The following is a 23,240-nucleotide window of genomic DNA, read 5'->3' on the forward strand; positions in this document are numbered from 1 at the left end:
CCTTCCCCTTTCCTCCATCAAAAGCAGTCCGCAAGCGAAAATTGATTCGGTCGTTCGTTATTTACGAACGAAAGGCGATTAATCCCGAAGGGGGAGCTATTGCCTCGACACGAACAATGCCGAGGACGGCCGAACAATGCCGAGCGGGGCCTGAATAGTCGTCTGGGCCCGGCAAGGTGGAAAGCGATCCGGCGAGGCTTCAATCGCCCGCTCATCAGATTTACGATGATGGGTGGCTCATAAATCGTGCTTAGCCGCCCGCCACTCGTCAGTGGGTGCCACGCTCGAGAGAAGAATGGCAATGTGCAGGTCAGGGAGAACCATTCTAGTAAGATCTGCTGGGGTAGGTCAGACGGTCGGCCAGACGGCTGGAGGTCTTCAGTCCTTCTGCAGGGGAAGCATTTGGTCGCAATGGTCCGAGAACTGGTGTATGCATGTATGTATTATATCATCATTAATAATATTATTATCATCATCATCTTCTTTTTGCTTATCCTTCTCTTCCTCTCCTGCACTCGACTGTCCCTCCGCCTGGGATTTACAGTGGACTTCCAAGTTCTAAATCAGCCGGTTTCGGCCCTCAAAATGGACATAAAGTGTTGGACCTTAAGACCACGACTAATGCAGCGAGAGAGAAAAAATGGTTGGGAGGAAGGGAAGGACCTAAGTATTTCTGGATCACTTATCGTCAGCCGAAATAAAAGAACTTTCCTCCACGAGTCATTAACTTGGAAAAGCTATTTTTTTTACACAATGTTTATTTTCATTAACGTTGGACTTCCGTTAACCGTAAAGCAGCCTACATCGTAGATTTTTTTTTCTCCCTGCGCCCCTCCCTTGCTCTTATCTGCAATGCCAGATTAAGGAATCGATCACAATTCTTTTTGCGAGGTTCGAAGCCTGGCGGCGCTTGCGTCCACAGTCAGCAGGGTGCCTTCCGACTGCCGTGCACTCGACACCGAAAGCCACTCCTCATCCACTGTCTGGCTATCCGGTCCACTTCCTCTGACTAGACCTGCATATGAACACATACTCCCTGTCCCCTTACCCTATCCACTTACCTTCCGGTGGCGTCTGTAACTGTTCGCTCTGGAGAATGGTCTGGCTCTACAATGCCCTGGTTATTCCAACTATTGTGGCTAGATGAGAGGAACAAGGAACACGAGGGTCTAGTGGGCGCAGGAGCAGTGAAGGTTCATGTCTTGGACAGAGCACTGACCTAATTCTGTTTAATAATGTTTAATTTAAAAAAATAATGGTTTATGTCCCTTGATATAATCAACTAGGGAGTTGCATAAATTTCACAGCCTCCTGCCCGAACAGGTCTCGAACCAGCGACCTTCAGTTCTACAATCGAGTGCAGTTGCTACAAGGCTACGCGGTCAGGAGGCCGGATGTCAAAGAACCACAACTCTATGGGACTCTCTCTATATATATCTTAGTTACATGTAGGCACAGACTGCGCAAACAGGTTTCAAACCTTCCACTATTTTAGTGCGAAACGACGAAGGGCAGAGGGTCGTAGAAAAAGCGAGGAGGTGGCTGAACCACGAATTAATATCAACTTCCTCCGTTCTCACCCGCGCTAACCGCCATGGTGGAAAAGGGAGATAATTTACGACTGTTGTACCAGTGTTTCCGAACCATAAAATTCAATGATTTTGCGGACACTCTACCCGCTCTCACCTCTTAAAACTGTTAGGGTTAGTTTATATCCTCAATTAAAAATTATTGGGGTTTTAAATTGTCATATTGGAAGGTTTTTTTGGTTTTTTTTTACCAGAGGCAGTAAAGGTGCAGTTAGAAAGCTCGTGTATTGACATTTCCGTGATTTGGATAAAGAGTGACATGCTTTTATGATGTAAAACTGTGAAACTGGTATTTGATACCAAGTAATGGGGTAGCATCATCTGCCACGTGTTTGTTTTCCAGTGTTGTCCATAGGAATGGGAATCCCATGGGAATCCCATGGGAAACGTCCCATGATGGGATGGGACAGCACACATTTGTATTTCCCATGGTAGTCGATACTTGATATTGCAAATAAATTTACTGTTATTTCATTCATCAAGGATTTAAATCTTTCCTCTGAATCATCTATTGTATGTGAAGTAGCAGGAATTATAGAACAAAGCCGAAAAGTGTTTTCAGTGTTGTCCATAGATTGTTAATACCATGGGAATCCCATGGGAAACATCGTGGGATGGGACGGGGATCATGGGACGGGAGGGACGGGATAGAAAAATATGTCCCATGGACAACCCTGTTGTTTTCCCATGTTTTTGGTGTGACCTCCGACCTAACCTCGTTTTTCTTGTAGTACATAGGATCAGTCTTACCTGATTTACGAATGTTTTTGCGAGATGGGAAAACCGGCTTCAGAAAGGGTAGCAACTGTGTGAGGCGGTCCAAGCACGTGACCTTTCTCGTAGTAAATGTACTGAATAATTAAGAACACACGTACACACACACAAACAGCACAAGACTAGGAGCTGCAGACTGAAGTTTTTGTGACAGTGAGCTCGTGCAGCACGAGCCAGACTGTAGACAGAGTGGCCTTGGCCAGGTGCGGGTGTAGAGGCTGAAGACACAGCTACAGAGAAGAAGAAGACACAGCCGGTGATCTACGACTTTTCTGTTGTGAACGGTTGTCGTTGTTAACGGCGCGGAAGCGCCTCTAGCGAGAGAAAGTTCCTTAGAGTGGGAGGGAGATGTGCAAGAAAGACGATTGCTGTCGACTGCAAAACCAGACGAGCGCTCATCGTTGAAGATGCAAACTGGTTGTGAGTGGAGCGAGATGATGGGAAAAGGAGAGATGTGGCCTCCACACTAGGAGAGCTAGGAGAGCTAGGAGAGCTCCGGAGGCAGTCAAGCGGCTTGAGCACTGGGCACTTAATGTGAGTGATGATGTCTGGTGTGTGTCTGCTACACGTGCATGCTGCATCGACAGACGAGAGAACATCTATACAGTGCTGCTGTACACTGCCCTGTGTCTGTACGATGATGCCGTACATCATCACGTGTCTGTATAATACACATGTACATCATCACGTGTCTGTACAATACACATGTACATCATCACGTGACTGTACAATCTCCTATTATATTTCTCCGTTTCTTAAACTAGTCTGCAATATTTTATGTCATATCGTAAATAATATTATGGACAACGCTGGATAGAAAATTCAGAAGTGATCACTCTGTTCAAATAACTCCGGAAAAGCAGCTAGCGCCACCTAGGTAAATTATCGCCCTTCTCCGCCATCAAAAGAGCGAAAGGGATCGACACGGAGGAGTCAGCTTTCCGCTTTCCTTGCCCCTTAATTACACAAGAGACCACGTACTATTTGACTGTACTTTCCACCTACCCTCCCACGATGGAACATCAAACAGTCAGTCGCGCAGGAGGACCAGCGTGACCTACGTGACCTACGTGACCTACGACGTCGGAGGGTAAGTGCAAAGGGTTTAGACTCCGGCTCTGTGAACTCGTAGTCATGAAACACGTTTACCTACTCCCTGGGTAAATCGCTTGCTGCAGACAGTTGCATGGACTTAAGAGTATACAAAGGATTTAACAGACGGTAGGTAATTTATCGGAGGGATTCCTCCCCACCCTCGTCTTCCATCTTTCCTTCCCCTTCCCCCATAACCTCTGCAATTCTATTTCTTTTCGGTTTCTTTTTTCCATATTGGTGGAGATGACGACTGATTTAGTTCAACAGAATGTTTACAGCACTAACGAATATAATGTACAGACATCACTATTTCGTCACAAACCGCTCTTATTGAATTCAATGCGAAATTCGCAGACGCCATGAAAATGTAATTATCCGTGTCGCTTTGGAGTTTCTTCCGTTGGGATTTTATTTTGGATGAAAATAAATTAGTATTTTTGTAGTTTAAAACATACTCAAGGAACATTATTTGATTACAACGAATAATTTTTCCGACTTTATTTTAAACAACTGTTTTTCGTGTTAGCTGTAGGTTGCCCTTTGACCCAATGATACAGCTCCTCTCATAAAATTACAGGTTAAAAGTCGTGTAATCTTTCTTCTTTTTTTTTTCAAGTGACTCGGCCCACCTCAGTCCTAAATTTTGTAAAACTGAAACACTTCTCTGTCCTGTTGCAAACAGCATCATCAACAGAAAAGGTGAGGTTAGGGTCAGCACTGGAAATAATGAAGAAGGGAAGGTTGTTAATGACTGACCATTGTGCTACACAGTATTGATGCCAGTGCACCAGATGAACTCGGACAGTTCCCAGACAGTTCCCACAGCTAGTGTCGTGGATGTGGCTGCAGGGCTGCCGTGGTGTCAAAGGTGTTAATGTAGAAGCACCCGGATGTACATTTGTTGGCGACTCGATGATTTCCCGACACCTCGCTGTCACCATGGAGTTTTTATTTTGTTATTTGTTTTGCTTGGTTGTTTGGTATTCGTAATTAAGTACATTTCGCGCTGAATATTTTCTCTGCTCAAGTCCACACAAACAAACAAACAAACAAACAAACAAACAAACAACAAACAAACAAAAAAAAAAAACAACAATTGTTTCTCGTCTTCTTAACAGCATTTCAGCTCGCATTTTTACACATGTTGCAGTTTTCCTGTAAATCACGTGACAAGTCTTTTGTTATAAAACAAGTATATAAGTTGGAAGTGATCTTTCACTTACCTCGGGGTCAATGTTTGTAAGGCGGTGCTCATCTCCTCTGTTTCTTCTACATTTTCCTTCATCTCTGCAGCCCTCTGAGGATCAAGGTACCCATTTCACAGCTTTTTCAACTAGCGGAAGTGCGCTGCGCGACACGGGTTTTGAACCGGGCAGTATGTGCACCATCGGGTTTGAACGCCGTCCTGAATAGCTTTGCTACTACAGCAACATGGTCAAAGAGGTTTGTCACCAGACTAATCCAGGTAGGTCACACTTCACTGCCCTCCAAGTCGCTACCGTCTGTCGCTCCTTCTCATTGACAATGGCGTTGACTGTGTGGGAGGTTCACACTGATTGCCTTTTGAATGTTGCGATTCGTTGAAACTACCTACCCATGATTCCTCTCCGGCATGGAGTTATCGCTGCGCTGGCGCTGAATGCAGGACAACCACTCGTTGTTAAATCGAGCGTGAAATGGAAGCCAGCGCATGCAATGAGCATGAACTGCTGTCACACGTCTGGCGATGTCAGAGTAGGTTCCTCACAACAACCATTCGTGGCAGAACTTCATTCTCTCTGCTCGTCTGTTGGTCTGATTTCCTGTTGGTCCGCCTGGCTGCCGGGCCTGCTTCCCTTCCAGTCTCGTTTTCTTTCTGCATGCCTGCCTCATCATGTTGGTTTGCCTGTAAATTAGTGCAACACAACTCTGAAACTCACTTAAAAACATGGTGTGGCTTTCGTTAATAAAACACCATAGACTTCTAACATTCTCTTACACCCACCCGCATCTCCACCTGCTAGAAACTGCTAATCTGTGGAGCAAAAATGTGTCTGTGAGAGAGAGAATTGTGTGATTGTAAACTCCATTGGATACCCGCTTTAGGGGTGTGCTAGTGCACTTTCGTGTAAGTGTGGGTGTAAGCCCTCCTTCAGTACCCGCAAAAGGTGATATACAAGTAAATAGTTTTAATTTATTATCATACCCCACACAAGGCAACAAAGCGAGTGTCCAGAGACAAGGGAGGCGACTGAGCTAGTGACTGTAGCATCGCTGTTGATGTTTGTACCAGCTGATGACTGTGGTTGTCATCCAAGATGATATTCAGTCAGCACCACCCATTACCAACAACATGCCTTTGACCTTCTGAACCTTGTGAAGTATCTGACTGTTTGAAGAACCTACTTTACGTACCACCGCACTTCTCGCTACCATCAGCGAGTGAGAGAACGAAGGCGGGAAAGCGGAAATATTTCTAGAACAATGAAATGTAACAGTACTTATATCCATTGTATTCTTTTTCTCGTGGGAACTGACGGCTTAGATGTTAGAGCAAGGATGTGTATAGGTGGACTGCTGTCTGTCTACCGAGACCAACGCTTAGTTCTCCGCTGTAAGTCTCGGCGTGCCTAAACAAAGAATGTGACTAAACCATAAGCTTTGTAGTCTCATGCCTCGTTTTAGTAGTTAATCTGAAATGTGAATAAACCGGAAGCTTAGTAGTCTCATGCCTCATTTTATAATCGTCTGTCACCAGTCCAGTAACATAAGATCGTGGTTAGCTCAACATCAATCCGGAAGTCGCTCCATAGTCTTGCCGTAGACCGCCAGCTTAGAGTATCTTAAAAAATATTTCTCTCCAATTTTATTTTCTTTCCGAGTATTAAGAAATATTTTGTAAGAACATCTGATTTCGGATTTACCAGTGCAGTTCGCTGGTACTGTCTCGGTCACATCGATCCGCCATGTGACCTGGAAGTACTTCTAAAGGGTAACCGGATGGTTAGGTGACTTCCTCACTGATTCTGTGAAGTAACATGTGACATGTACACAAGGCGAGACCGAGTTCGTTCCCACAAAATCTGTGGGAAAAGGTCAGCGCGAGCTGTTTCATCACAGACACCACACGAGGAAGCAAGTCAAGCGGCCATCGACATCTGTCATATCGACAGAAACATTCAGCAGGTGCCTGCGTCTGATCTGCCGTCCATCAACAGGTAACCCACCCTGTTATCATCGACATGCGCCAGATGCTGAGAACAGCTCCAGTCACTTCCGCTTAACCCTCCACCCTCGGTACAGACGGCGTTACGGTTGGAGTGAGGCCGGGGTGGAAGTTGTGAAGTTGGTGTAGAAGTCCGTTTTCTCGTTTTAACAGGTTCGGCATCATCGACGCCCGCCGGCGGCGTCCACCGCAGTCAACGAAGGGTGGCGAATCCGTCACGGACAGGTGAGTGCCAAAAGGTGTGTGGGATCCCCGAGAGCGCCAAGTGAACTGCTTTCATTGTACGAACATCTGTGTTACGGTCTCGGGATCCTCTCCGGTTCTCGCTTGTCTCTGACCAAACAAACCCACAGCCCGAAGCATCGGGAGTGAGGAGGGCATGACAAAACATCTGCTCGCTCGCAGGGTCCTCCTCGCTCCCTGGCAGAGAGAAAAGCGATGTTTGACCTCGCCAGCTGATAGCCCTCTCGCAACCTACTCCGGCTGCCTAGGGCACGAGCAAACAGCCGAGGAAAAAGGACAGGCATGTTTACTGATGGCCCCGAGAGCTTGAAAGAAAGCCTCCACTCCGCCATTTGCATGTCATAAAATAAGCAAGAGGGGTTCTTGGAGGCGAAGGATGCGAGGATGGAGGGAAGGGTAGGGATGGGGATGTTTGAAACAACGGTAGAATGAAAATGTGGACGTTGAAGACGCTGAGACGAGTAAAGCAGAATTACCACGGTCTGTAGTTTTTTTTTTTACACAGAAAATAAAACAAGTTATTAAAAAATGACATTAAATTTAGAGATGTCTTGAGGTTCCCATGGACACAATGGGATGAAGAAGGAAAAAAACTATAATTACAAAGAACATCGGAGCCAGCCAGCAAACTGGAGGTTTCCACTCCCCAGCCATGAGATTGGGACTAACTTCTCATAAAACCACACCCTTTGAAATCGCTTCGCAGCACTTTCTGTCCGCAACTGGTGTCACGGAAGCTGGCGTGATTGCCTTCAGCCAAAACAAACGGCCGGCTTCAAAGGGTTTGCAAGCACGCGCGCAGGAATGAGTGACGTAGGGGGCGTGGCCTCAACTCTATAGATCACAGCGGAGTCCCTCGGCGCGCGGTGGGTGAGTGACAGGCGCGGACTACTCTTGTTGTGTACTTGGCCGCTCGTGTTGCCGCCTACTTCCACACCTCTAATGGGCGGCAATCCACATGTCTGCGCTCTATAAAATAGTTCTCTTACCCCAACGTCGCTTCTCGCGTAGAAATTGCTGCAACTGCACTCTAAAGAGGATTTAAACGTTTAGAAATATTATTCTGGATTTTTTTAAAAGTCAGAAAACGGGGATTACGAAACCGATTTGGGAAGTCAGGGAGCAATAAAATTTGTCGTCTGCGCGCGCATGAATTTAATGGCGCCTAACGCCGAGCCGTGCACCAAGGCAGCGCGAGTAAAGAGCGTCCGAACCACTTGAATAGGCTCTCGTCAGACACGCTCGAGTCCGCGCGATGAAGACTATCAGTCACCGTAGGCTTGCGTTTGGCAGCGGCCGGCCGGCAGACGTCCCCCCAGAGCCCAGCGCGAGGAGGTTACCTATGATCACAGGTCGCTTGGCAGCAGACGGCAAGTTGCTGCTCCGTCTGCTCGCAGTACTGGAAGTCGTGTGAGTGGAGGTGAGGTGTGTATGTGTGTGTGTGCGCGCGCGCGCGTGCGTGTGTCAGTTTTTCTACGCACCATTCAACATGCGGGCCGCGACCGTTGTGCGTGTCCCACACCAATGTTACTGTTGCAGTAGTAGTAGTAGAAGAGGAAGCAGCAGCGTCTGTGGTGGTGTTGGAAATATGTTGCATCTTCTGATCCGTGACTGGAACGCAGGTGTTGTGTCATCATCACTGGCGTTGGTGTTCTCGCATCGGACTCGACACCAGCAGCTGCGTGGAGTCCAGGTGCGTGCATCGTGGTGCTGGAGATGGTGGTGGTGGTGGTGTGTCGTTGTCGTCGGATGCTTTACCTTGGTGCCAGGAGCTGCTGCTCTGTCGCTGGACAGTCCGCACATGAATGGTCGGTGCGAGCCGGTGACGATCCCCATGTGTCTGGACATGCGCTACAACATGACACGGATGCCCAACCTCGTGGGCCACTTCAACCAGAAGGATGCTGCCATCCAAGTGCACGAATTCATCCCCCTCGTTCAGTTCGGCTGCTCGCGCTTGCTGAAATTCTTCCTGTGCTCTCTCTACGCCCCGATGTGCACAGAGATGGTAGACGAGACCCTCATTATCACGGCCTGTCGCTCCATGTGCCTGGAGGTCAAATCCAAGTGCGAGCCCATTCTGCAGCGGTTCAACTTCCCTTGGCCCAGCATGCTGGCCTGCGAGAAGTTACCCGAGAAGAGTGACCCTCGGAATAATCTGTGCATGGAAGCACCCCCGGTCACAGACGAACCTGAGTTCGATGCCGGAAATGTAGGAGGCTCACTGGATGACAACGCTGAATGGAGAAAGCTTTTCGCCGAGTTCAATTTCAGGTAACGGTCATCATTTCGATATTTAGTCATTTCTGTTGTCATTATTATAAATACCTAAGTCTGTTTGTGTTGCCCTGAAGCAGAACTTACAAATATGATAGTGCTTCGATGAGGTAGCAGTCTTGAAATGTTTACAGGTGTTGTTTCCGCAAGCGCATTCTCTTCTTCTGTAGTCCTCCACCCCACCCCACTCCCCACCCATCCGTGCCTTATGACTAATCTTGTTGGAGAGCTGCGCAGAGAGCTCTTCATCGCCGGCATATTAGGCACGATCATTAGAATGAACGAGGAGAACTGGCGTGATTTAGAGCTAATCACAACACCTAAAGGCCGCTCCTGCTAGGCCCTCGACAAGTGCTCTAAGCGTGCATTCGACGGTGCACGGCGGCGCGAGGCCACGGCTGCTTTGAAGAGTAACTACCGGGTGTCTGTATGGACACTTCTTTTTATTATTATGCTTTCATCTTCGCCGGCACTACAGTTATAAAGAAACTGGTGTAAGGCTAGCTTTGATTCAATTAAAGAAGACCGTGTTGACTCATACAGCCACACACTCAACTCGTGTTCCCACCATTGAACTTCGTAACAGCTGTGTCGATTGTCAAAGCTGTTAGCTGGTTGAGTAGGAAACGAAGCAAGTCAAAACAGCGTGACGAATGTTGGGGTAGAGGGGGTGGGGGAATGTCAAGGGGTGTGTGCGTGTGGTAAGCCTTGGGGCAGTGGGGAGGGTTAGTTACCCAATGTCATCCACACCAGTCCCGAGTCCGTACATACAAGGCCATCGTATCTGTAACTAACCTTCGACAGGCGGTTAGGTAATTCGATCTCTCGAAATAATAACACGAATGGCTCGCGAGCACGTGACGGCGAAAAACTATACACTGTAGTCGTGTCGTCACCCACCCCAGACTACTGCCGAGGGCTTTAGTTGACGAGAGCAAACACTGTACAGCAGGTCACAGCACTAAAGAAAGGAGGTCGCCCTGTAGACAGCGCTCGTACGTTACGCGTCTTCTCGCGCCTCGTGGTGCGATCGCCTCTGCTGCGCCATGCGGTGTGATGCGCTAAAGGGGCCGACACGTGACCCGCTACACAGCGTGAAATTGACCTGCTACGGGCTATAGAGTGACGTGCGTGAAGTGTGACGTGCGCTATAGCGGCGTATGGGCGCCTGTCTCCGCAAGGTTTTCTTTATCATACATGTGCGTGCGTGCTTGTATGTGTGTGTGTGGTTATAAACAGATAAGGGTAGTTTTTAACAGCTAGCCAGGAAACGATGGTCCTCAAAAAAAAAAAAAAAAAATGATGAGACGGAAGTGGGAGGTGTCGTGCTACCTAGCAAGAAGAGGTGTGAAGCTGACGATGTGGTTTGACCGTGATAACAGGTCAGACGATCGTCGTGGCACGACCGCGAATCACTTAGTCTTACATAAACAAGAGGGTGGAGTGCCAGAGTTAAAGTGGTCTACGGGGGGACTGAAAGTATCAGCGAATACTGTCAAACCCGAGCATTAGTCGAGAGAACATGTTAGATTTTCGTTTTACGTAGCTGCGTGCGTGCGTGGGTGTGTTCTCACATTCGTACAGGACTGTTTACTTGACACCTCTTCCCCTTCCCATTAAAAAACAGAAAAACAAACAACAAACCTGCCGTACCCTCGCTAGCTGGTTAAACCTTGCGTAGTCCCCCCTCGTGCCCACACCACAAGCGAGCCTGATCAGGGTCTGCTTAGAATACCGTTTTGAACGCACGCGCACAGAGTGAAACTACCTGACAAAGGAACCGGAATCGTGACGCAGACACTCTATGATCAAGTTTACTGTGTAAATATTTCACGTGGTGCTACGTTCATTTTACGTTCATGATATATGTGTGTATAATATAGGGGAGTGTACAATGGCAGGTGAACGGCCAATTCACATTTAGCTTAGCCATGAACAGTAATTTCAAAATCAAACACGCGGAACGCCTTTGGAGCGTGAATAGTTTCGGGGGGAAACAAATGGTGGGGGAGGAAAAGGAGGAAGGCTAGAGTATAGTGCGTGTGTCCGCACGGGTGGATGGATGTACCCACGCAGTTGCAGGTAGCATAGCGAACTGTGTTTAAACCTGGCACCTCAGGTAATTGCCATTGATTAGTGCAGATCGCTAACGTCGCACGCCAACGGCCATGTTTCAGGGACAGGACAACGACGGAGCCCGCACGCAGGGAAGAGGTGGGGCGCGAGGGGGGCCCGTGTCCGCCTCGCTTCGTGCACGTGGACAAGATCGAGGGCAACAACACGTGCGCCCCGCGCTGTGACGTCGACGTCTTCTTTCGCAAGGAGGACAAACACTTCGCCAAGGTGACTAGCCCCTGTCTGTGTCCCTGTCAGCTGATACGGTCTGCTCCCACTCTCCCTTTAGTCTCTTTCTCTCTTTTTTTTTTTTTTTTCATTTTTACCGGTGGCGTGTGTTGTCACACTTGAGTCCTGTTATCATCCATTACCAGTCATCATCATCATTATCCTCATGTTCCACTGTTTAATCCCTTTCCCTCTAATAGTAATATTTATATTTAAATATCGTTTTAAATGTAGTTGTGGTGTTCCCTTTCCACATCATAAAAATTGTGGTCGCCACCAGTGATTAAAGCTACAGCAACAGTTCATTCCGAGCTCGCTGACTCTCAACGACATGGCGGACATGCGGGCAGGATAGTAGCCTGAGTATAGAAAAATAAAAAAGTTTTGTCTTAATTGCGAGAATGCTCACCGTCCTGCATTGCTGTTGCAAAGTGAAATGAGAAATAATTAAAACACGCTTGCTGATATGAGCAGGTGGAGTCAGTTGTCTTGTTGTCAGGAGTCAGTGTCATGTAAACAATGACAGTTTATATACACTGCGTTCCTGAACTTTCCCGCCTGTTAGTTTCCAAGATTGGATTTTGTTGCCCTTCATTTTAGTGACCGTTAGATAACGATATAATAGGTCCCCTCCACCCTCTGTCACCTTTCTTATCTTGGAGCATTTCGTGTAACACAGTTCATGTGACAGGTGCAAGGCTTTGCCAGATGTTTCTAAAAACAAATAATAATATTGACGACCAGCAACCACCAAAATAAATTTGGATGTGTCTCGGGATTAACGCCAACCGTTATCCTGCCTACACTAGGCGGACTTTAATAACGGCCCCAAATTGCCCTTGTAACATTAATTTTGGTGGGACGAAAAACACCGGTGTCGAGTGTCTCCCGTCGAGAGATGTGATTAATGAGATGCGGCACGTGCTGACCTGACCAGCTTAACGGGCGTGCGACGAGCCGGTGATCAGTCGGTTCTGGGGGTCCAGCTGATTGCTCATGAATGAAATGGGTGTTGTGTGGAGGGAGGGGATGGGTGGGGAGACATGTAGCCAGAGTCGTGCCCGCGAGAGGTGCGCATGTCTGTCAGCATACGAGCTAGTGCCCCGTATGTTGTGGAAGTGACCTGTCGTGAGACTGATTGTCTCTGTGTCACGTGTGTCGTGAATGGCGGCGATTGTTAGGTGGGGAGAGTTCTTGTGACATGTGGTAGATGACATCGACGTTAGTATCAACATCAGCGGTGGCGTGGGCAAAGTACGGCCCCGGATGTCATTAGACCGCCCCGTCTCCTAAAATAAGAAGCGCACTTTAAACAAAAAACACCTAGGTTCATTTTATTGAAAGTTATCTAATACGACTTGTTAGAAATCGGCAACACATAACAAACATAAGGTACACCAATAATGACTGATGTAGAGAGCGTCGGCTGCCGTATATTTTGTCGCAGAGCATATTTTTTCGCGCACCTAACTACGACAGGGTGGATTGTAGAACAGCAGTGCCAGGCAGGCTGAGATTGTACATGTTGGGAAAGTGTTAAACTGGCGAAACTACAGCTTAACCATAATACAGTCAAATGTCGCTACTATGCCACTTGTGCTCGGAGAGTGGCATAATAACGAGGGTTCGTAAAAAACAGCTTTATTTGTTCAAGTTACCCGTCAGTCCAAATCTCTCAAGAATCGTCAGCTGGCGCTAGCTGTCTCCTCTCATTTTCCCCCTCACCTCTTCATCCTCCACCCCTCCAACCACATCCGCGCACCTGCATCCTGTCGCTAGTCGACCCCCGCCCGCTCTCCCTCTGTCACTGGGCTGTCACCCGGCCAGTGACCACCCCCCATCGCCAGCCTCCACCCTCCCTGTGTGCGTGCTATGTTCCATCCCCCTAACTGCGATGTCCCATATATACGGAAGGTATATAATAATCGAGCACTGCACGGAATTTCACAACTTGTGCCTTTTAACAATCACACAATATTGGCATAGTAGCGAGAGTAGGGGGTGGCATAGTCAATTTATTTTGCATTGAATTTATAGTCGGGACCGAGCAAAAGTGGTATAATACCGAGAGTGGCATAGCGAGGTGTCATAGTAGCAAGATTTGACTGTAAAGCAGGATAATTTTTAAGTGGATACATAGTTTTATGGCCCGCGGAGGATGTAATAAATATCAAAATGGCGCTTAGAGAAAATAGGTACATCACCCCTGATGTAAAGGGTGTAGTCGCCATATCTAAATCCGCCCTTAACACCCGTGGAAGAGGACATTCTGTAATTTATAGAGCAGGACGAAACAGCTCTCTCTCTATCACACAAGCCACAGGCAAGGGTCAAAAGGAAGCCAGCGGATCCACGTCCACCCGATGTCTCCCGGTCAAGCTGTTCGGTGTGCCGTTAGGCAAGATGCTAGATAGCGCATACAGTGTAAATACCAGGATCAACTTCGCGGAACAAGAAGTGCCTTGTCTGAACAGAGTTTCGTGGTGATACTAGCTGATCACAGTAATCCTGGCATGAATGAGGAAGCTACTCACAAAATAATCAGCAAGCCATCATAGACGATAGGAATGATTAGAGGGAGAAAGTCCCACGGCCAGCCAAGGAAGGAAAAAAAACAAACCAAAACAACAATAACCGGAGAACAAGGCTACACCACCATCTCGAGCTCTCGGTCAAGCCCCGGACCAAGACTCCCGCGTGATACAGCCGTGACGTCACGACGCGAGGCGGCGCTCGTTACTAATGTGAGAGTTGCCGCCCGTACACTGCCACAAAACCGACAAGGATACCGTTGAAGTTGTGGCCGCTGGCTCGCATGACCTGACAGCCAACTGATGTTTTGCTGTAGTCGTCAGCTTAATGACGGGCTAGGCTTTCTCCCCGCGCGCACCTGATTGGTTCTGGAGCTGTTCAGGCCGTGTAACGCAAGCCCGCGGGTTATGTCCCATGTCAGGCTGAATTGTCTTTCTTTTGACAAAAGGGGTGATGTTTCTTGTAGCGCTAGGCCATTAACAAGTGCCCGGTTACCGTACAGGCTAGGAAGTGGTTTATAGTGAATGTCGGAATGACACTGGTCGTAGTTTGTTTTTCTTTCTCTCTCTCCGGTTTGAACAGTTAAAAAAGTACTAAATTCGGATTTAAATGCCCGTTACAGAGAATATCACGATTTAAGAATAATCTTTTGTTGCTTCAACCTTCTGCAATAGTGCCTTAGTTGTTTTTTTTTTTTTAAAAAAGTAAGATTTATTGACTTAAAAAAATGGCGGTTAAAGAAGAAGGTTCATCCATCCTCTTGATTCCCCGCTCTCGCTCGCGCACACACTCTCGTGCAGACCAGACAGGCCTCTTCTTCTCTCCTTGGCTCGCACTTCACAGCAAATTGTCACTTTCGCGGAACGCAATGTGGCGACCTTTGTCGAGGGTCGTAAACTTGTCACTTGCTGAAATAAATACAAAGACTTGCATGCATACACGCAAACAGTTCTCTTTTCTTTTTGTCTGTGGCCCTCCTTTTTTGCCCGGAGCAGCGCGTGTTACAGACATACCCCGGGTAAAAGTCGCGACATCAACGTCAGTCGGCAAATGCTGCGAGTGCTAAATCGCACGTGTGTACTTTGATGGTCCGTGCTTTTTGTTTTGTATTTCTTGTATTATGTAACATATTATGTAACATATCTACATTATGTCTTCTAACATACATGCCGGAAAACTTTTTTGTTTTTGTTTTTGTTTTAAGAGCGACAGGAATGCTTTAAAGCCATGAGCTTGGCTTGGCCTTCCAAAGATAAAGGATAACTCGGGTGAATTTGTTGTGCTTTTCTTTTTGTCTGATATTTATCGGTTTCCGTTTCTTCGCTGCACTGGGTAACACCACCGTAAATATAAATGTTCGTAGTTTGAATAGGAAGCAGGGTAGCTTGCCCTCGACACAAGTGCATTTTCCACAGACACGACAACCGATCGTTTGCTGCCTCATCATGTGAAGGCTGTAAATAAAAACGGTGAATTTTCAGCGATGAGAATCTGGAGGCTGTTGGGAAATAAGTGAGGGAAGGAAGGAGGACAACCCACACAACCCTTAAACAGCTTTCTCTGTTTATCAGAGGTTAACGGACTGTCGTCATTGCTGTAACACACACAACAAAACTCCCCCACCCAGTTTCCCGCTGTTTCAACTGATTTTATTCACCAACGAATTTACCTCAAGAATAGTTCTGGTCGTCTGCGCCTGAAGTATTTAAGTGTTCCCGAGGTTGCTCATCCCCAGTATGTGCCTCCAGTCCTCGGGAGGGCACAGACAGCAGTAACTTTCGACCAGACGAGGACCATCTTTTATCCGTTGGCATCTAGGATCTTTGCTGTTGAAGGTCCTCTCGTCGCTTCCGTCTCGTGGCTGCCCCCGAAGTCATGTTACCTCCGAACTATAATTACCCTCATTGGCCAAGGACTACGCGGGTCCTCGTTTCGTCTCGTCTGCTTCCTCTCTGTGTCTGGCACTCGCAGAGAGCACGTGAGTTTGGGTTTCTCGTGCACTTGATCTCATTTCTACCGCCCTCCTTCACGGCGGTCACGCCCAGTGAATAACCTATCAACGTCAGACAGAAGTTTAACCTCGGACACGTGCACGTTCAGTAACCAGTAGATCATCTGGAAAATAAGCTCTAACGAAAAAATAATTTTTCATACTTTTCTGGAGAATATGTTTTTTTAATACGTATCTGGAGAATATTCAGTTTTATATACTTTCTAAAGAATACAGGTTTTTTTTTGCGGCTAAAAAGTTTATTTTTTGTGATAGACGAGGAGAGACAAGAAGGTTCGTACAATATTTCCGTCCGTTAAATAGTCGATAATACAACGAATCTGTATTATTCAGCGTAGCTCTACAATTTAGTAACTTAAAAAAAAAATTTCAAGGGCGACTAGAAGGGAGCTAGTAACCACGAACTTGTATTACTCGACTGCTGGAAGACGATTTTTTCCAGTCAACTACTAAAACGAGGCAGGTGTGTACAAAGCTTCCGGTTTAGTTACATTTATTGTTTAGGCTCGCCGAGACTAACAACGGAGAACACGAGACTAAGCCTATACACCTATACACGCCCGTGATGTAACGGATATTTGGCGGTGGAAGGGGTTGGGAGAGGGACTGCTGGGTGACGGAAAAGAGTCGTCAGCACATGGAGAGGCAGACGCTGCGAGCGCGAGCGAAGTCAGCTGGCTGGGTCAGAGATCAGTTTGGTGCGAGGCGGCCGAGTCAGGTAGAGTGTATCCGAGTGATCATCTATTTACCCAGGGTGGGGCCGGTGCATGTACATAGAACACAGTTGGCCTGAGCCTGTCCACGAGGACACACATCTCCAGCGAGACTTGTGATGGTTACTTGGGAATACTGTTCTTTCTTACCTGGTCTGTCACATGCAATGACCCAAAACGGCAACAGTCTTCAGACGAGGGGTTGATAAACTTAATATTTGATTAAAAAATAAATTGCTTTAGCAGACGTGACAAGGACCGCGCGTGACGCGTGATAGTCGCGAGCGTAATTAGCAGGTGTCGCAGCATTTCCTCGGACAGGTAACAATGTACTGTTAATGTTGTACAGGTAACTCGTCCTGACAACTGAGGTCTGGGGCAGAACGATTGACACCAAGCGAACGTGTAAAAAGAACGAACACAATCGCAAGGATCACACATGGCATGCACAAAACAGTTTTACGGTGTGTGCTTCTCGGGTATTGGGAGCTCAGGGCTGGGATCATGTGACCCACAGGCAGTTAAGCGCCAGAGCAAACTAAAACCGCAGACAGTTGTGAATAAATCGACCATTTTTTTTTTCATCCTCACACACCTCGAATTTCTCCCTTGTCTTTATCGTCTCGCCCTTCTGTTTCTTTTCACTGTCCTTCAAGCACTTCTACCTTTCCTGTATACAATCTATTTTTAGCAGAACCAGCCCTCGTGTTTGTTGGGGCTTCCTTCTGGGTGGAACATGAGAAACCCTTTGTCATCATCGTCATCATTGTCATCAACATCATCATCGTGGTCATTATCACTATCGTCCTGCCTGTCAAGTTGTGTCACCATTAAATGTATTGGGTAGGAGTGGCAGTTGTAACGAATTTTGTTGTCTGTGTCCGGCTGTTGATTATTTATCTGTTGGTGACCTTTGCCTGCAGGTGTGGATGATCGTGTGGGCGTCCTTGTGCTGCTTGTCCACCTCCATCACAGTGTGGACCTTCGTCATCGACACCTCCCGCTTCAAGTACCCGGAGCGGCCCATCATCTTTCTGTCCATGTGCTACGCCATCTACTCTGTGGCCTTCATCATCCGGGCAGTCACGGGGCCAGAGGCCATTTCCTGCGACAAGGGCCGGGACGGCAGGACGTTCCTGATCCAGGAAGGCCTGGAGTCGACCTGGTGCATCATCGTCTTTCTCATCCTGTACTTCTTTGGCATGGCCTCGTCGATCTGGTGGGTGGTCTTGACCTTGACCTGGTTCCTGGCCGCCGGCCGCAAGTGGGGTCAAGAGGCCATCGAGGCGCTGAGCTCCTATTTCCACCTGGCGGCTTGGGCCATTCCGGCCATCCAGACCATCGTGATCCTGACCATGAGGCGGGTGGACGGGGACGAGCTGACAGGAATGTGCTACGTGGGAAACCAAGACATCGTGGCTCTCACCGGCTTCGTGCTGGTGCCGCTCATCATCTACCTCATCGTCGGCACCGTCTTCATCCTCGCCGGCTTCGTGGCGCTCTTCCGCATCCGCAGCAACCTCAAGCAAGATGGCGGCGGTGGACCCAACATTCGCAAGCTGGAGAAGCTGATGGCCAAGATCGGGGTGTTCTCCGTGTTGTACACTGTTCCGGCCACCTGCGTCATCGGCTGTTACTTTTACGAGAGGATGAACTTTGACAGCTGGCAGCGCGAGGCCAGGCGGCGGCCTTGTCTGCCCTCCTATGACTGCCCCCTGGAGCACGCCATCCCTACTGTGGAGGTGTACATGCTCAAAATCTTCATGTCCCTTGTCGTCGGCATCACCAGCGGCATGTGGATCTGGTCCTCCAAGACCGTCAGCTCGTGGAAAAACTTCTGTTCGGGAAGGTTTCGACGGAGAAAGTCCGGACACGCCGGTGGTGGTGGAAGTGGCGGGGCTGGTGGTGGGGCTGGAAACGGCGGTGGCGGTGGTGGTGGTGGAGGAAGTGGGGGCGGTGGAAGCACTCATTATACTGCCAGCTACCACCCCGCCCCCGTGGTGATTATGAAGTCGCATGGACACAAACATCTACCCAAGATGGCGGGGTCGCGGGTGTGACGCACGTTGGAGCTGTGAAGACTCGGATCTGTGTTTTTGATTGGATGGGAAGGTTGGCGGAAGTTTGAGTGTAGGGAGTGAGATGCAGACTGGGATTCAACCGAACTAATGGGAACTTGTAAAGGGGTGGACGAACCTCGAAGACGCCTTTTTCTCTCTCTCAAGTGGTAGTGTATGAACACTGTGCCGGGTGGGCTTCAGTCACCTGTGACACATTACCTGTGCGGCTTTTGTCAGTGGTGTCTTTGTGCTGCCCACCCCCGACGTTGTGTTCATTTCATCGTTTGAAGCATTTCGGTTTCTCGAGAAAGAGCGAGTTAGATCACGCGCCGCAAAGCACGCGCGGCATGTGAGTGTGTGCGCGCGCATGCGCATGTGCACACGTTTATTTGCTTCTTTTGACGAGGCGCGCAATCCAGACACAGTCCTGCACAGAGGACAAGGCAGTTCTTGACTTTCCTTCAGCGCGTGCGTGCGTGTGTGTGTGTTTGTTGATGCGTAGGTGTTTTTTGCAAACTTGCAGAGAGGCAATGGAGTGAACGGGGAGAGAACTTTATGGCCCTGAGTGAATAGACGCTGGGTTTTAGTGCCTGCCTTTCGACAGAGGGCGCCACTGTTGCTGTGTTATTGCTGATTCTTTGTACACGGCTTCAAGGCAGAGCCGGAGGAAGGAAAAGAGAATAATGGATTTCTTCTCCAGGTTCACGAAGCTGGAACTGGTTGAAGGGTTAGAAGAGGAGATCACTCTAGAGGGCTTTTCTCATTGTCACATTAGCCGTAGCAGCTCGGACTGGAGGTTTGTCTCCCGTGATGTAAGCCTAGCGGAGGGACTGGTGCATCTATATATACTTCGGTTTTGAAAGGTAGAAAAATGTTGGAAGTATGGTTTTTTGGGGTAGGTGAGCGGGCGGGTAAGATGGGGTGAGACAGTGTAGGGGGAGGGAATCCCTCTGAAATATGTCATTCTAGCTGTACATGTCAAGTATTTGGCTCTCGCTCTAGCTCTCGGCTGTGCACTCACACACGGATCAGGCCCATCCTCTAGCTCCCCTCGCTGCACGGGGGTTGGGGGTAGGTGTTGAGGGAGGGTGGGAGGTGTAGGAAGGAGCGGGAGGCGTAGAGGCAGCGCACCCCATAATCTCATCAGGCGTCGCTAATGATACCTTCTGTCCTGAACATCACTACTGGAGTGCACTCGGCCTTGTCTAATAGCTCTCGCGCTCTCGTGCTCGCTCCCTCGCGTGCCTGCGCGCACATACATCCACCATGTGTGCGCGATGAAATCACAAATGAGTTGGATACATTCCAGTAGCGCACACTTCCCTGCAATACGTGCGTGCAAGCGCGTGCTTGCGTATTGTGTAGTGCAGGTGGAATTGCGGGTAGAGGATGCGAGGGGTAGGTTAATTTATTTGTCGTGGGGTTAGTCGGCAGCGGACCCAACACCAAAAAAGACACAAACGGCGGGTTTCAAAGTTGTGAGAAGTTATGATGTTTGACAGTTACAGACGTTGGGGTGAAAGAAGATACTGGAACAGATGCGACAAAGAGTTCGCTCACTCCCTCGCCACCGATCACAATATCACTTACAAGTAAAGAGAAAGCAAGGGTTACTTTTTATTATAGCCCCTATTTTGTTGTTTTAAGACCCTCGCAGTTCGTGGGGCCGTTCATCCCTCAGATGTTACCCTGAAGTCACCTTTCCCACCGTCTTTGGGTGGCGGGTGGAGGTTTTCATTATTCACGGGGGAGGAGTGAGTGGATTGTGAGCACTATAAACTTCCTGTCACTTGCAAGCAAGAAGTATTCATTTACCGTGTGAAGTTTTGTGTAATCGATGTTTTTCGTGTCTCGCTGAAGAGGGTCTTGAAGATCGGGGTCACACAGAGCTGGGGAAGGGCTATGCGGCGTTAGGGCGGCAACCAAAGCGCGCGCGCACGCACACAGTTCAAAGCAACACTTCAAAGCGCGAGAGCACAGTTACGGCGCTGTTGTGGAGAGCTGGCGAGAGGGCCATAGTTTCGCTTGGCTTTAGTGATGACAGAGAAGGATCTCATCTATCCCTGGGCTGAGTGTGTGCATGTGGTAGAGAGAATAGATAATTATGCGCTAGTGAAAGTTTTGGTCAAGTCTGATGACACGGACAGAAAAAATCCCCCTCTCGAGCGTTGGTGTAGACATGAGCACACACGTGTGAATATGCAAGTGTATATGACTGTAGACATGGGTGGTTGTGCTAATTTACATGTAAACAGTTACTGAATGTATTTGCGCGGATGTGTGTATAAACAGTAGCCAAGGCAGAACCGTAGTACTGGCATGAAAGAAAATACTGCTACAGTTGTCTCGCCTGCTCAGTGCAGTCGTACCGACATCATCACGAGCTTTCAGTGTCTCACACCAATCACAGCTGTGACACCAGATCAATCCCAACTTCCTTCCCCATGTCCTGTCATCAGCTGTGTGCGCTTGAGCAGGGAAATGCTTTTCATTTCTATGAACCACATGATGCCAGTGTGAGCAAGAGGTGCAGCCAGGGGATGCTGGGTAGCAAGGACATCCAGGACTAGAGCTGTGTGTGTGGGTGAGACAACTGGTGTTCCCATCAACAGCATGAAGCCCTGCACCACAGACCTACAACAGTTGAACCATAATGGTGAAGGTACTGCAGGAACATCAACTGTTTTTAACTGTCGTATGAAAACTGCAAAAATGTTGTCAAGAAAGGACAATAATACTTCGGAAGCTGTGGGAGTACAATGTGAATTATTTGTGGCAAGAAGGATACATGATGCTGGCCAGCAACAGTTGTGATGCGAACAGTGTACAACTGTGGACTGGTAAAGAGACTGTAGGCAATTGAAGCCAACAAAAGTGTTATAATAAGTTCGGAATATAACCATGATGATGTTCAGCGCATTTACAATTAGTTTGCCTTTGGCTGAGGTACATTCTCAGTTATTATTACTAGAGCCGAATAGGGAAGGACAATGGGAGAATTCAAGCCGACACAAGCAGTTAAATGAGGCGGAAATAGCAAGAGAATTTTAGTCTTTTACAACAAAAACGGAAGATAGCATGGGAAACAGTGAAGGAACTGTTGATAAGCTTTGCTGAAACAAATGAATATTACAAGAATGTTACAAGAAATTTTGAACGATTGGGAATTTTATTTGACGAAGGCTGTTTTAAAATGAACCAAATATATTCAATAGTAAAATTATTGTTGAGCAGAAAATTAACAAAGGACGGCTTTGCAGGAAATAGGCAAAGTTTGTGTATTAGTAACAATGAAAGGGTTTTAGTTATGTAACATGTAACAATATTTTGACAAGAACATAATTTTACTCTCATGCTTGCAGAGAAGGTAACAATATTTCTGCACTGCGGCCACATGATTACATTTGTGTTTTTTAAAATTAAAGGACTTTACCAAGACAGGTAAAGTCCTGGTGTTACAAAGAAGCGGGGCCATTCCCCTGAGCAGGTTCAGGTAGAAACTGCAGACAGAATAAAAATAGGGGGGGGGGCGATAGAAGAGAAGGAGGGTTTTTATTTTGGACTGTTTGCTGAAGCACGAATTTCAAGTCTTTCAAGGATATTAAAGACATACATTTCATTGTTTAGCGGACCTCCGCTTGGCGATTGACTATGGCTTACGATTTATCACTGGGTTTGTTTGTCGAGGCGGCTGGAGAGGGTGGCTGTAACTCACCCACAATGCCTGTCGCGCGACTCCAGTGCCTGTAGGACCAACGCCTGGGCAAACAAATCCAGTGACGAGAGCTCAGTGAGGAGCACACGATCTTCTTTTTGTTGCTACACACAGTTTGTGAACAATAAAGTGCAGTATATATGTTGGTGGAAGTGCATCTGTTTGTTTATTTGTTTGAAAATCAGATCTTGAAAATGTTTTGTCCAAAGCAGTGGACGGGTGTGTTTGCTAAATGCGCGTGGATTGAGTGGATTTTCTGATTTTCAGAGGGCAGGATGTGCATGTAAACATAATAAACTGAAACCAAAACTGCAAACTCACCACAGGTCGGCAAGCAAGCAGACGAACAGTCATATCTCAACAGTATAATATACTTATTAATATACATGCATATATTATAACCAAAATGAAGCTTCACAAAATATGAGGACATTCAAAAATGAAAGGGAAGAGTTGAATGTAGAAAAGATGATGTAGCATCAATTTAAGATGAGGTGCACCAGTTCGCCCAGATACATCAGACACTAATGTCCGAGAGGAGCTGCAAGGCGGTTGGCAATGTTCAAACCAAAGAAAAAAAACTGCCACCATTTTCCGAAGCAGACCGCAGTCCTGTGTAGGCAATTTGCACATGCGAATCGCTTCCCTGTGGTTTTATGGCGAGGGTTGAGGCGGAACCAACT

At 47.7% G+C, this 23,240-nt stretch overlaps 1 protein-coding gene across 1 annotated transcript; it reads left to right on the plus strand.

The window, feature by feature from the left end:
* Window positions 1-7,344: 7,344 nt before the first annotated feature.
* On the plus strand, window positions 7,345-22,709 carry LOC112566222 (frizzled-9-like). The gene is made up of 3 exons (XM_025242263.1): window positions 7,345-9,180; window positions 11,361-11,526; window positions 17,706-22,709. Exons 1-3 carry the CDS (start codon window positions 8,396-8,398, stop codon window positions 18,840-18,842), a joined length of 2,088 nt encoding a protein of 695 aa, XP_025098048.1. The 5' UTR covers window positions 7,345-8,395; the 3' UTR covers window positions 18,843-22,709.
* Window positions 22,710-23,240: the final 531 nt, after the last annotated feature.

Source organism: Pomacea canaliculata, linkage group LG6 (assembly GCF_003073045.1).
Source record: "Pomacea canaliculata isolate SZHN2017 linkage group LG6, ASM307304v1, whole genome shotgun sequence".
NCBI lineage: Eukaryota > Metazoa > Mollusca > Gastropoda > Architaenioglossa > Ampullariidae > Pomacea > Pomacea canaliculata.

Bases quoted from the DNA above. Each gene is read 5' to 3' on its own strand.
- LOC112566222 (XM_025242263.1), top strand. From the start codon at position 8,396: ATGCGGGCCGCGACCGTTGTGCGTGTCCCACACCAATGTTACTGTTGC. The intron at 9,181-11,360 runs GTAACGGTCATC...GCCATGTTTCAG, and splicing joins TTCGCCGAGTTCAATTTCAG to GGACAGGACAACGACGGAGC. The intron at 11,527-17,705 runs GTGACTAGCCCC...CTTTGCCTGCAG, and splicing joins AGGACAAACACTTCGCCAAG to GTGTGGATGATCGTGTGGGC.